A 15,671-nucleotide genomic window follows, 5' to 3' on the forward strand; every position below is an offset into this window, starting at 1 on the left:
AAAAACAGTTATTGTATCCACAATCACCGGAATTAACAAGTCTACTACGTTGGAGATCTTAAAAGGAGTTATTTTCAAAGCAGCGATAATTGATTTCAAAGTCCAGAAGGACCTCCCGGTGAACGAGAAAGGGGAGTCAACATCAAGATGATGAGATGCCTCATGACATCCAGATAATACCGCCATCGGATCCGCAACACTTGTATTAGCGGACATAAGGTGTATATAAGCTCTCAAATGAAATGTTGTGTGCATTCAAATGACAGTTACCTGCACAACTAAAATATTTCAAAGTACCCCTACACATGCACCGTAGTTTGTATACACATAGGTACACAAGGGGTATGTCCAACAATAAAATTTTCAAACACCTGCATGAGCCCCGACAAGCGTGTTACTGGTATACATGTGATGTCTAGGGATGCTGCGCGGGTCAATAAGTGAATTCAAGTTCGAACCCCGATCTTTCTATGCGAATCAATAGAAGTCGACAGTGTTTGAACCTTCAAACAAATACACGATTTTGGTGACCGGTGTATTTATTTAATACATTCTTTTTAGACTTTCAAAATATATAATCAAGAGAATTCACTAATAAAGGTATAAAGCTTATGAAACTCGATCATCCTAAGCAATTAAATAGGAGTAGACAGGGTTCGAACCACCGAATAAATATGCGGTTATGTAGTCGACCGGAATATTTATTTTATACATTTATATTAGGCATTCAAGGCCTTTAACAAAGAGAATTCACTAACAAAGTCATAAAGTCTATGAAACCCGATCCTCCTAAGTAGGTAAATAGGAGTAGATAGGGTTCGAACCATCAGATAAATTTGCGGTCATGAAGTCAACCAGAATATTTATTTTATACATTAATATTAGGCCTCCAAGGCTTTTAACAATGAGAATTCACTAACAAAGATATAAGGCATATGAAACACGATCCTCTGTCGACAGCTCAACAGAGTCGACAAGGTTCATCCATAAAATACAAATATTTTCAAATGGAATTGACTCCAAACACCCTGATGATGGCCGCGTTGAATGAAATTCTCAACCGGAGGGGTTCACAAATATTTTCAAATTGCCACTTAAATACCCAAAAATCCAAAATCGCAAGATCATGCAAATTCCAAATTTTTAAAATTGAAACTCAATCATCAACCATTTAAAGCAAAATCCATCCACCCTCCGCAATAGTTTGCCGAGGTGGACAAATTAAAATTTACTTCAGCTCACATGAAGCTAATGCCTAGTCGAAAATATCACTATGATCCAGGATAAACGATTATGACTCGGGGCTCTCTGAACTGAGTGGTTTTGCTGCTAAATGACACCACGTAATACTGATTTTGGCCAGAGCCAATACGCTCCTTAGTGGCATCAAATCCTTGAGATATGAATCATTAGGATATGATCGATAGGGCATAAAGCTCTTTGTTAGCTAAGGTGAATTTAAATTTGTCCCCTTAGACAAACATTCACCCCAGATTTACAAGGTCCCCTTATATGAAACAACCCATAGCTGCCGACAAGGATCCTTCTGTCAGGTTGGGTTGACTACCTCCTCTGACTAAGTAGACTAGGGACCACAATGGCCCGGGATGACGGAACCATGGGATTTTGATCAGGTCTATCATCTATTCCCCCACCATCTGTTTTAAGTGTAAGATGGTGTATTTTCCAATTTTAAATATCAAATATCAAATCTTCCAACCTCTCTAACTTTCAATTCTCAAGCCCATGCTGCTACTATATGCCGGATTCCGCGTATCTAAGGGAACAATGTATTCATCGACGACTAGCGTTAATCGAAAGTTCTCACTCGTTATCGGGAGGGGTAATTAACTATAGAGGCTTGCGCCTATAGGAAACCAGAACTCAGATCATAAAATCCTCCCAAAATGAGGGCGAAATCTCTGGGTATTGTCTTATCTACAAACTCATCTTCCTTCCCAAAATTTATCCTAGAACTTATTCTGTTAGAACTTCCCTCGCCAAAAAAAAAAAACAGCAAAATCGGGCGGAGGCCGGGGCCGAATTTTTGGAGCCCACACAAGTTGCTCCATATTTTTATAAGTGCCCGCGTCTAAGCTACTAACTTCATAAGTCTTTACAGGTCCGTGAATGCTAATTCTTAGCTATTAGATGTTGTTTGGTGGTCCACTACTAGCAGAAAATGTTCAACATGTATTTGGAATAAAATATTGTGCTAATTTAAAATCATCTCTAGCAAGGATGCAAAAAAATAAATAATAGATGACAAATAAAAGCACACAACAAAAGGTTAGTTTTTTATATTTTATGAATTAAAACACCAATATTGAAGGTACTTGCCAATGGTGCAAAATGGCGCGTTCCATGGCGCATGGCGCGGTGCAGCACAGCTACGACGCCAGTTGCATGGTGCGGCGCACATGTTCAAGTTGGTGTGCCATTTACACCATGTGTGCGCAATGGCTTATGGCGCAATGGAGCACGACACACACAATTTGAATTTTAGGGATTTTTTTAATATAATTATAAATGGTTTTTAATATTTATATATTTTAATTTCTAAAATAATGTAAGAATTAAATTTAAAATTATATGATATGATTAAAATAGTTTAGTTAGATTTTATTAGACTTTATTTAGACTTTTTTTTAGTAGAAAATTTGGACGAACTTGAAGCTCACTTTAATGGTTTGGACTTTGAACTACAAACATATTCAACCAAACCTTACCCAACTTGATTGATACTCTAAAATATGAGCTACATAAAAATTTTTATAATTATTTTTTATTTTGCGCCGTGTTCAAAATGGAGCGCGCCACAGCATGCGCTATGCGTCATTGCTCCACAGGAAACTTCGTACTGTGCTACGCCATTCGCCGTTGACAAGTATGCTTGCCACTTATCAGGAAAATATGTGCATAATTGGTGGGCAAAAATGAACTAAATGATGCATAAAAGGGGTACGACACATTGCATGAAAAGCATATGCAAGTGATACATATAAAAAAAAAGAAAAAGTGATGCATATAAAATGGTACATTGAAAAGCATACGGCGACATGCATACTCTCTTATTTTGATAAAATCCTTGTCATCTATCAAGAGTGAAACGTTGAACTAGAAACAACTCTAGAACTATGCGTGCATCTTTCAATGAGGATTTTGACTAAAAAATGTCCCATCATAAAGCTTGCCACTTGTTTTTTGTACAAATGCAATATGACGTCACCCACTTACAAATTCATTTATGGTTCAAATTTTTTCTGAATCAATCTCTAATGACTTTATATCATTTTGCATCAAATTCTAGTTAGAAGTTTGGAATGATGCATCTCATATTTGAAGGTTAGAGTTGTCAGGAGTCATAACCCGACAGTTTCCAAAGTCAGATGTCTATATTCGAATAACAGAATTAACACAACCAAAGAAAAAGAATACCTAAACTAACTTGAATCCACGGGCCAATTATTGAATATCGCTGAAATTAAAAATATAAAATTTTCTGTAAAAGATAAATATGAAGAAGATTAGGTCCAACTGCTGCATACATTCATCATCTCAATTTACATTCTAACATGCTTAGTCGTCTTGATCAAGTCAAGCAATCAAGTTTGGTCATCTTAGGTATATTCTCCGGGTTGACCATAATAAATTTTCCTTGGCCTGATCGTTTAAAAACAAACAAGAAGAGGCGTTAAGGACTTGTGCATAATCGTTATGCTATAAAAACAAATTGTGCATCTTTCTTGCCTTGCCTATAGCAGAATTATGAACCAAATCAATTATTATATTCTCAATCACTATAATGATGGCATATTGCTTGCTATGTCTATCCACTTCACTTTTAGAAGCATTAAATATTTCAATATGGATTTTTTGCTTTTTAAAATTGCATTCTTTGACCAAAATGTTACATATTAATACCTTGCAACATGCTGTTAGCATTTTCTTTTGGTTGTATAGTTTCATTACTGATAACTATCTAGTGCTTGTCCATATTCCGAGGCAATAACAACCACTACCTAACTATATTTGCAGCCAGGACAGTAGACTTCCTGCTGAGTTTGAAATTACCGATTCTTGCCATCCTATTGATTCTGACAAGGAAAACATACTTTCGGTTCAAGTCATGAGATGGAGTGATGGTTCCTATTTAGAGGACCAGGATCACTGGTGGCTCTCTGGAATTCATCGTGATGTCCTTCTTATATCAAAGCCCAAGGTTGTGTCGTTTCTTGTGTACTTTATTTCTAAAAGTTAAGCTTGTTGGCTTCTTCTCAATAGTTGACTATACTCTTGGCCTTGTATATATATATATATTGAAATGTTTGGCCATTGGTTCAGCGCCTATCATATTCATTCTCAAGCTGAACACGTTTTCTTTTTTACTTTTTTTGTTGCAGCTGTTTATAGCAGACTACTTTTTCAGATCAAATTTAGATGAAAATTTTTTTGAAGTGGATATCGAGGTACTTAGTTTCTTTAAGTTATGAACATGTTTGCCACTTTCTTTAAAAGATTAACATGTTTGCCATAAACATTCACGTGTAACTAGAAACCTGTTGATTCAAATTTGTTTTAGTTTCTTGTTATAATGCTTTTACTACTTCTGCCTACCGGCCTTGCCCTAATTCATGAACCTCTGCATTATACTAATAAGTGCAAATTTTTGGAGACCTCCACATTATATTAATAAGTGCAAATTTTAGGAGATCCATTTCATGTACATAAAAAAGCATTGCCAATTCCAAGTTCTTATGAGAAATGTTGAGAGTGATATCAGGTTAATAACCAAATGCAATACTTATGCCAAAATTCATTAAAATTCTAATATTAATTTTATATTTCTAGTGATAGGGCATTCCTCAAATGTAACTTGCTACGGACCAACCAGATTGTGATGTGGAACAAAGATTTGTAGGCCTTCACCAATAAGTGAAACTCCAACTTAATAACATAATCTTGATAAAAAATTAGACGAGGATGGACTTGGAGTGGGATCTCCCCAAAAAGCGTTGTGCTATATCTTGTTGATCCAATTGTCATGAAAAGTGGGCATGGGTTGAGTAGATCTAAAATTAAGATTAGGGTTGATATGAGCCCTTTACGTTTATTTCATATATATCTATGAAAGAAAGGTAAAGGGCACATACTTTGCAAGAAAAAGTAAACAAGCCATACTATTTCAAAAAAGAATGTATAGGAAAAATCTATAGACATGCACTTATGGTTGGCCTTCAATTATCAGAGTCTCATCGACTTGAATAAGCTGATATGACTGACGATCCAAACTACTGTCTATATCACAAGATCGTAAGTCACCCAATTGAAAATTGCTTCATATTCAAAGATTGGGTGAAAAGAAGTTATCGGAATGGTGAATTCACTTTGTCATATAGTGTCTTGGTTAATCCCAAAAGGGAGAAAATCAACGTTATCTTTCAAGCCATGCCAATGCACAAATCGTGATAAAAGAAAAGCACCACTAGAAGAACAAAGTGGTTGGGAAACCTTCATTTCTATGAAAACCAAACAAATGATGAATATCTTGTTGGTTATCGAATGCATTCATTGGAAAAATGCTTTGGAGTTGGAGGTCGATTCAAGACTCTCCTATTCAAAGTATTCAACTATGATAGGCCCAACTTAAACAAGAAGAAATCTTTAAAATATCAAGGAGGAAAGCAAGGTTTTGTGTCAAATTGTCTTAAATCAAATAAGAAGAAATTGATAAAGTAGAAAATTGAAATTCAAAGGTACATCGATTCTTAGGCGAGTTGTAAGGCTCGAAGAATACATGGCCGATTTATATCTTGACTCGGAGTTAGAATAAAATGAGAACATTCCAACAGAAACTTGGCGGTAAATGAGGTAGAATGGCCGCAAGAGGACACAATGCACCTCTTTCTATCCATAAAACTGATGTGAAAATGCCTTCTAAGGAAGTACTATCACGACCCGGCCCAGTAATTAAGCTCGCATAGGCGAGGCGGGAATAGAGGTCGGACGGTAAACTAAAATGTCCAATCTCTAAATCTATCACCATAACATTTGAAAGAGCCACTAAAACATTAAATTTGAAAACACATAAATAGAAAATCATTAATACTCATATAATTACCTTTCTTCTGTTGCGTCTCTCCTACGGTGTACGTTTTCACCCCTTTTACTCATTATGATTAAAATAATTATACCTGAAAATTTTTTAACAACTAACAGTAAGGCAATGTTTAGTAAGTAAAACATGCCTCTAAACTATAGTAATTTAAGACAGAATGAGTAATATGCTAAATGCTATTTTTTATTTAAACATATCATAAATTTTATTTCTTATAAACATATTATTAAACATACTCTTAAATTATAATCTCATATCCTTTCATATTTAGTTAACATTCATCATATCAATATTCGTAACTTTCTCATTTTATATATAGTACAACTATCACAGAAGCCACCATCTAGTACCATAAATGTACTCCTTTACCATTTTCTTTTTCATAACCTTTACTATTTTAATGTGCACGAGTACAACGTCACTAGCTAGTACCATAAGGGGGTGAGCTCCATCAATTCAGCATGCACATGCATGCATTCTATAATAATCATATCATCTCATTTCTATAACATATGAACTTTATGTGATAATGCCATGAAGTATAATATATAAATTGCATGATCAATCATAGGATAAGAATAACATAATCATGATCTAAAGTAACAATAAAAATTTCATAAACATGCTTGGACTTTCAAGACATATAAGTGGAGAGAAACAAATGTATTACTGTAATAAAGAACCATGAATACTCACTTCATTTTAAAGGATTTGATTTGATTATTTCGCTCGAACACCTTCCTTCGAGGTCCACGATTATCACCTATAAGCATTAATTTCTCCTTAAAAAAATCTACATAATAAATCTAAATTAAAATCCTTCTTCTCTTTTTTTTTTTAAACTACGCTAAGATCTCTCTTTCCCTCTCTTTTTCTCTAATTAATTTTAAATTTTCGGATTTAACCTAAAGCCTTAAATTTGGAAAACCCATTTTCATTCATGTCCTTATTTTGTATGCTAAAACTTTTCATTCATCAAATTATTATTTATGGAAAACATATTTTCGGATTCGTTAATTCTAAAAATTAGAAAAATATCATTTTGTGAGAAGAACCTAATTTATTCCCTTAGAAACCCTCTTAGGACCCTTAATTAGGAACTATGTTTGTAAAATCACTTTCAAAATTTCAAACTTTAGGGAAAAATTCTAATTTTTTCAACTCAATAATTTTGAAGAAAAACCTCATTTCTATGCATAAAATTATCTCCTAAACCTTCCCTATAAATCTTTTGAAGAAAAGAGAAGTTTTTCCAAACCCTAAATTCTTCATCTAAAAAAATCTAAGGGAAATATATATATTTCTAGGTTTAGGAACATACCTTAGTGCTTCTTAGGCTTTCCCCTACAATTTCCCTCTAAGAACCTCGCCGGAAAATCGCCCTATCAAACCCGTCGCCTAGTTCCCGTTGCTCCCTTCCATCTAGCCCCCTTACGCTCGGTTTCGGCCGAATTCGGTCCCCTATTAAGAGTGGGAGGAAAGATTAGGTGCAAAAAGTCTTATTTGCCCCTCTTGACTTATTTCGTTTTAATAATAATAAGGATATTTTAGGTATAAAGTTCTATAAGTTTTAACTTCCAAAATAAGAAAAATTCACTATAAGTCCTTTATATATCGTTTTGATCGAAATTTTGCGTAAAATTTTTTAAAATTATTTTCGTCAAATTCTGTTAACTTTGAACAATTCACTTAAATTTCGTCGCGACGCATCGAAAAAAGTGCGATGTTTAAAATTGACATTTTTCAGATTTTACAATTACATCATACACCAGCATCTTTCATTTATTTAGATTAAGAATTACACTTTCTTAATGAAGAAATTGATAATAAGAGAAATAACTCTTTAAGAAAAATGCCTAAAACTTGGAAACAGTTCAGATTTCAAAGGAGCTGAAAGTAAAAACTTCAAAAGATTCTTACACTGAGGCCAGTTCATCTACAAAGGTGACGTAAATCCAGCTAAGAAATGGAAAGAAGGTTCTTCCTCCACCACTAAGGAAACTGAAGGATTAGGAGAAGAAGATCCTAAATACCAGAAGATTCACCTAAGCCCAAGACTGCTAACGCAAATGTGGATTACAACGTCTTGGCCAATCTCAAATTATCTGCATTGCTAAGCATCTACGACGCTCTTATTACGTATAAGGACCTTCGAGAGGTACTCATCAAAGCTTTGCATTATCCATAACAATACTAAGTGTTCTTTGCAAAACAAAGCATGAAAGAAGCTTTGTACACCTAAATGATACAATCACTTTGTGATAATGATATGTTATTGGGAACAATAGTTCATAATCGACTAATTTATGTTACCGCAGAGAGTAACAATGTTGAAATAAATAGAACTCTAATTGATACAGGTTCCTCTGTTAATCTGATGAGTCTCAAAACGCTCAAAGGATTAGGCCTGGATGTTCAATATATGACCAAAAGTATAGAATTTCTATAAGGACTCAATGAATAAGGGTAAAGAACTCTAGGATCCGTGGTCTTATCTCTAAGCTTTGGGGAGCTCGATACAGAGGCAAGATTTCATGTTATTGATTTTAATACATCTTATAAAACACTACTCAGAAGATCGTGGCTCCATGAATATGGTATAGTGCCTTCAACACTACATCAATATATGAAATACAATTGAGATGACGAAGAACATTGGATTGACGGTGATGAACAACCGTTCTTGGTACATGAAGTGAAAATCCACGATGATACCATATATTTTATAATGCAAAAGTCAAAGAACGATGTTCTTCCTAAAATCCGAGCCAAAGAAAAGTCGAAAGACAAAGACAATAATAAATTAAAGCAAATTAGTTTAGCGCCTCATCTCGGTAGTGGCTCTGAAGAAGAGGATGATATCTCCGAAACCTTTAAACATTTGATCAAAGGGAAAAGAAGTGGTGAACTATCAAGTGCCCTTTTTGATTATGAAGCTAATCATGCAAACAAAGTACATTGCAACTCTTCAAGTAAACTGAGCAATGAGGAAGAAGAGGAATTCCTTTATCAACCTAAGGGTGCTATGAAACTTCAGAATAAAGGGGACCCAAGGCTTAGTTTCATAACTAAGAAGTTGAAGAAAGTGTCAATTTCAATGATAAGGATGTCCGAGCATCAAATATCCACAAACGTCATCAAAATAATACTCATGCTAGTGGCACATATTAAAACATTGATTGTATCGTCAAACACACTTGTAGAATTATTAAAAACCTTTTACGTTCCTCCAAAAAAGAGTATGAGCATGGTATCCCTTTCCATGAATCAACAGTGACATTGCATTATATTTCTACAAGAACTTTTTTTTAAAATTTTATTTCTAAAAGCTGCTGTAGCCAAACCACTTAGCCAAGCATGCTGATGCAGGACTATAATGCTTTTAAATAGATGCGATAAGAACTTGCACAATTTTGAAAGGAATAAAGAAATATTAAGATTGTTCTATATTTAAACGAACATAAAAAAAGGTAAGAGGGATCACTACGCTTAGGCCAAATCACATACTAAGCACTTAAATTATCAAAACAATGCAGAATTTCAACAACATGCGAATTAAGTAGTCATTCAACAAAAATCCCTATCTAACATTGAGATAACAACATAGAAAGTACACTCAATCCTATGTTTACTAAGAGGAGGCAGAAGGCGACACACGATTCTTTGCGAATTGATCACCACGTATAAGATTAGTGGATTAGGAAAATAAGTGAAAAGGTGAAGAAGTTTACCATTGGGTTGGTCTGGAGACGATTTGCCACTGGACGTTGGCAAGTTGCTCGTCGATTTCCTCTGAAGATGATGTGGTCCACGTACTCTTGAATGGAATTATCAACTTCCGGGTTGAAGTTGAAGAAAATGGAGTGGAGGATGTTGACGTTCCCTTGGTCGTCGTAAGCGAATCCATAATCAAGCTCTGGATCGGCCATTCATTGATCTTGAAAGTTGATGTATGGATGATGATCAGTGTCACTTCCCTTAATGACTCCTTTAGAGAGAAAGAAGTTTCTCTCAAGTGTTGAAGGGGAGAAGAGGGAAGAGACGACCGGCCAATGAAGGAGGCTAGAGGATGAATGTTTGGTTTGGATTTTGTGGAGGAAAGCCAACTCAAACAACTCCTTAATTGATCCCCTTGATTAAAATAATCAAGGGGAGGAGAGAGAGGGGCCGGTGGCAAGGGAGAGGGGAAGGGCTTTAGTTTAATTCTAAAAGGAGGGATTCACCTTTGGAAAGAAATTAACTAGGTGGGGACTAGGGGATTTCGGCCAAGGGAGGTGGAGGGGAAATAGGAATTGTTTCCAAGAGAGAGCTTAGTGGATTTTGGAAATAAATCCCAAGGGGATTCAATATGGGGGCCGGAGGCTTCAATGGGCTAGGTGGAGATTGAGGGGAGAGATTTGAGTTTCTTATTTTGGATTTAGGGATCAGGAAAGGTTTAATTAAATCCCATTTAATTTGTCCCATTCAAATAGGATTTAATTTAGTAACTTTCCTAAAATAGATTATCTAATTTAGGAATGAATTTTCAAATTCAAATTATTTTGGAATTTGAAATTAGGCTTTCCTAAACTAAGAGTGATCAATTAAGGAAGGTATTCAAGAGGGAATTTGAGTTGCGGAGGAAAGAGGGGGAAGGTAGGGCTGGCGGCTAGGTTGGGCCTTGTGGGGGATTTCGGTGGGGTGAAGATGGGGGGGGAAGAGAGGTGGCTTTAGTGGAGTGGGGAAGAGGTTGGAGTTTTGAGGTGGTGGTGGTGGGATTGGGTTTAGCCGACGGTGGAGTATGAAGGAGGCCGGCGGTGGGGCTTTGGAGGGGAAACCGTGGGTGGTAAGGAAGAGGGGAAAGTCGAAATACGAAAACTAACCACGAGCCCGGACTCTTCGAAGGATGGTGGGTGATGCGATTCCCTCTCCAAGGGTTTTCTCTCCCAAGTACTCTCAAGCTCTCACAAAGAATTCAAAGACTGGAAAATTTCATCATCCATTCATTAAGTATGAAAACAGAACATAAGGGCTATATATAGCCTCATACAAAAGACTCGAAAATAAAAGACGACCATACCCTTTGGGCTTACATATGACCTCCCTTAAGTAAGGGGTAAAAGCGAAAAAATAACAAAACAAATACAACATAAAATAATAAAAGACAAATACATAATACGACTCAGAAATACATCGACTCTCTGATAGACTTTCCAAGATCTGATGTCCCCATCGCATATAGTGGTTTGATGAGATCTTATGGTTGAGAGAGAGTAGGGATCTATTAGTGGAGCAAGGGTGGAATGTTAGTGTTATTATAATATTAGATTGCCTAAAGCACTAAACCTACTTATGTTCCCTTCATTTATTTCCCTCCCATGCACGACATTCTCTGATATACATAGTAGGCCCCAAGTGCCAGGGAAAGGGATGGGGGAGCTGGAGGTGACGCTGTGGGCTGCTAGATGTTGGATTTCAGTTCTGTTGAATTCAGAAAATAGTGATAAGGAAAAATATGTAAGGGACTGCTGTAATTTGATGTGGATTGCTGTAATTTGATGTTGGGCTGCTGCAATTACTAAAAGCAGCTGATGTGTGCAGTTTTCCTTCATTCCTCTCACCCATAAGTCTTTCTATTCGCTGGAAATGGCTGAAGGCAACATGTGGAGTGGCTGAAAATTGCTACAATTGATTTTAGAAATCAAGTAATGAAAATAGGGAGAATATTTAAGATTTACAAAAATCTGTAAAGCTGAATTTGTATATAGAAATCTGTTTTTTAAATCTGTATGGCTGAAATTTGTATTGCTATAATTAGTTTGTTGATTTCATTAGGGAAGAGAGCAAAGAAAGGGGGTTTGATTGAATGAAGAAGAGTGTAATTAAGGTGGTATATAAAAGAAAAAATAATAGAAATACTTCAGGTGAATCAGTTTATCAACTGTTCTAGAAAACAATGTGAGATATCCAAACGATGCCATAGGAAATAGTAAAGTTCTATATATTTGCAACTTCACATTTGTTATGTTTATGATAACATTTCATTCCAATTAATTATGTATAATGATTCAGTGAGTAGTGACTTTAATAGCACATTTTATGATGGTTGAAAATAAATTATATTAAAAATGTGAAATCAAGTTATTTATGGGGGATAAGCCCGCATAAGTAAATATGAAAAACCTGATGAGATAAGCTTACACTCTCGAATTTTTAAAAGTTGAGAATTTAGACCCACCCTTGAATTAGAGAGCAACTTCAATTCTAAAAATTGGGAATTTAAAATCAGCATTGAATTAGAAAGCCCAAAGGATGCAAAAGTCTATAGCCATCATATAACTTGTAAAAAGATATTGAATAGTAAGCAGAACAAAAAGTGATGTTATGTATTTCTTATGTTTAGTATAAAAAATTATGTGTTTTGCATTAATTGCCAATATGTTTATTATTATTTCATATTCATTATTTATATATTTTATTGAGCCCTAGCTTATTAGCAGTGGTTGTAAATATAACAGATGACTATTTTTTATGTACATATATTTTTGGGTGTATAAAGTGATCTAAGTGGGAGCTGTACAGGCTTTTGGGTATATAAGTAAATTTTTAAAAAAAATTTAGTAAAGCTTTGTAATTCAATAGAGACGTGCATTCTTATTTGAGGTATATTACATATTCTTCTTGTTATGAAGTATAAAGCTTTATAAATTATGATATGTTAGGATATTCAGAATAGGCTATTTTTTACTCCCTATTTTTGATAGAGGCATTTCAGATAGGTGTTTGTAAAAAGTTTTATTCAGATTCTCTTTCTCTGTTACACTCTAGATTGACTAGTGGGTCAAAATGGGGTGTGAAAATTTCACATGAAATAGAATGGGAATGGGAAGAAGTGTTGCCAGTCATTCCTCAATCCCTTGCACCCATTATAAGAAGGTTGATTGAAAAAAAAAACATCTTTGTGCAAACACCTATTCTGAAAGAGTTTATCAATTTATCAGTGCTAATCTCATAAGACCTATTGGCAAGGGGTCTACCTACAAGAAGGGATCTTGATACCCTCGACATCCATATCTCACTCGAGGCACAACCTGCAACATTATAGAAAAAAATGAGGAACTACTCGAGTATGAAAAGCAACCTAAGGATCTCATTGTAGATATGAAAGAGGCTTTGAAAGAGTCTGAAGAAGGTGGTCAAGCTACGATTGACGAGCTCAAAGAGATAAACTTGCAAAAGAAGATTCCAAACCCACATTTCTCAGTGCTAATCTCCCGCATGATAAAGAGGAAGAGTTGAGAATGCTACTTCTCGAATATAAAGACAATTTTGCATGGAACTATTGAAATGCTTGGATTATCACAAGAGGTAGTGTACACAAGCTCTCCATTGATGTCAAAATGCCGCATGTTAAGCAAGCACAAAGATGAATGTGACTTAAAATTGAAGAACAAGTCATTACCGTTCAAACCAAAAAGCTTATTAAAGCTAGTTTTATTCGAGAAGGAAAGTATGTTGACTAGATCACCAGTATCATTCCAGTAAAGAAAAAGAATGATCAAATCTATATTTGTATAGACGATCGGAATTTGAACAAAGAATGCCCAAAAGATGATTTCCCATTATCTAACGCAAAACTTATGGTCGATAATACATAGAACCATGATATGTTCTCCTTCATTGTGGGGTTATCAGGTTACAATCAAATTAAAATGGATCTGGAAGATGAAAACACATGTGGGCTCCAAAAATTCGGCCCCGGCCTCCCCGCCGCACGATTTCTTTCTTTTTTCTGGGCGAGGGAGTTTTAACGAACTAAGTTCCAGGGTAAATTTTGGAAGGCAGGTGGGTTTGTAGATAAGACACTACTCAGAGATTTCGCCCTCATTTTGTGAGGACTTTATGATCTGAGTTCTGGTTTCCTATAGGCGCAAGCTCCTATAGGTAATTACCCCTCCCGATCACGAGAGAGAACTTTCGATTAAGGCTAGTCGTTAATCAGATTCGTATAGAAATACGTGTATCTGGCATATAGTAGCAGCATGTGTTTTGGGTTTTGGAAGATTTGGAGATTTAGATTGGGATATTTGGGAGAATTTTATATTTAAAAATAGAAATTGCACCATCTTTATTGATTGAACCCTGTCAACTCGTCCAAGTTATTGATCGAGGATCGAGTTTTTCATATGTTTTATGCCTTTATCTATGAATCTTCTTGATTTTAGGCCTTGAAGCCTAAAAAGAATGTATTTAAACAAATACACCAGTCGCTACAATCGTGTATTTATTTAAAGGTTCGAACCCTGTCGACTTCTATTGATCCGTATAGAAGGATCGAGTTCTATAGGCTTCATGCTTTTGTTCATGAATTTTCCTGATTTTAGGCCTTGAAGGCCGAATATGAATATTGTAGACGCCTTTTGTCTGCTTGTATCAGTGTTGCAGATCCGGTGGCGATGCATTGTAGTTTATAGATGCCTTCTGTCTGCTTGTATTAGTGTTGCAGATCCGGTGGCGATTTGGTCTTGGTGTTGACCCCCTCCCCCTTTCTCATTCACCGGGGAAGAATTTTCTGAATTTTGGTGTCAAAGACTGCTGATTTGGAAAGAACTCATTTTAGGCTCTTCGGCGTAGTGGACTTGCTATTTTCGGTGTTTGTGAACACCCGAACTGTTCTCTTCTTAATTATAGAACTAAAAAGAGACATTGGAATACAAGAAAGTTTGGTTCTAATTTGTTCAAACATTTTCTCCCTTCTGCCAGGGGGTGTCCTTTTTGTACATCGAGTCGCCGTTGTACTCGAATTACTTGTAGATCTTGATCACCGTTGCTGTAGGTGATATCTACACTTGTGCCCACAGTGATTCGTTATGCTTACGATGTACACACTGTTGTTATCCACAAGTGGTTTATACTCATTTGCAGGGATCCGTTGTACTTGCTACAACCCCCTAGCGGTATTTGTAGGAGAGCCCTTGCTTTTGTATTGAAACCACCTTTCACCAATCTCAGGTGGTTTGATTGTACTTGTTTGTAGGGGGCGGATCCTCCATCATTGGTCTCCCATATTACCTTCTCAATCAACAGGCAATTGTAGGGATTGTTGTAGGAATTAACACATCTTTCGTGTGCATCGGGATTTCATCCCCCGCTTGTAACTTGTTAATTTAGAGAACTGTGCATTTAGACTCTGATTGGTTCATTCACCCAAAGTCCCAATTCTATGTATTCCATCGGACCCGAGTTCAAAGTTCAACTCATGCTTGAATCTCCCTCGTTGTCCTTGAAAGTGTGGTGCATTTGACCTCGTAGGAACTATTGTAGGAGTTCGTTGTATTCAAGGTCTTGTAGTTTGAGTTTCCCGTGTGTGATCCAAACTTTGATCTTTGCATGTGTTTTGATCCAAATTCAGTTTCATTCAGACTTGAATTCATCAAGTTTACAAGTCCCCACTTGATATCATATAGCTTGAGTTCAAGTGCGAGTTCAACTGCTTTATTCGGATTCGGATCCAGCCCAAATCAAAGTCTTTGTTTGATGTTCTATATTCGGATCCCCTGATGTTGCACAGTTG

At 35.9% G+C, this 15,671-nt stretch overlaps 1 protein-coding gene across 6 annotated transcripts in view; it reads left to right on the forward strand.

Moving 5' to 3' along the window:
* LOC110101389 (beta-galactosidase) overlaps positions 1–15,671 on the forward strand; it is a 115,931-nt gene that overhangs the window by 34,704 nt on the left and 65,556 nt on the right. For all 6 annotated transcript variants that reach the window (XM_028693346.1, XM_028693348.1, XM_028693345.1 and 3 more), the window contains 2 exons: positions 4,039–4,222; positions 4,404–4,469. In XM_028693346.1, coding sequence (XP_028549179.1) covers positions 4,039–4,222; positions 4,404–4,469 — 250 coding nt within the window. The remainder of the gene's footprint in view (positions 1–4,038; positions 4,223–4,403; positions 4,470–15,671) is intronic.

This window comes from Dendrobium catenatum, unplaced genomic scaffold, assembly GCF_001605985.2.
Source record: "Dendrobium catenatum unplaced genomic scaffold, ASM160598v2 fragScaff_scaffold_264, whole genome shotgun sequence".
Lineage (NCBI taxonomy): Eukaryota > Viridiplantae > Streptophyta > Magnoliopsida > Asparagales > Orchidaceae > Dendrobium > Dendrobium catenatum.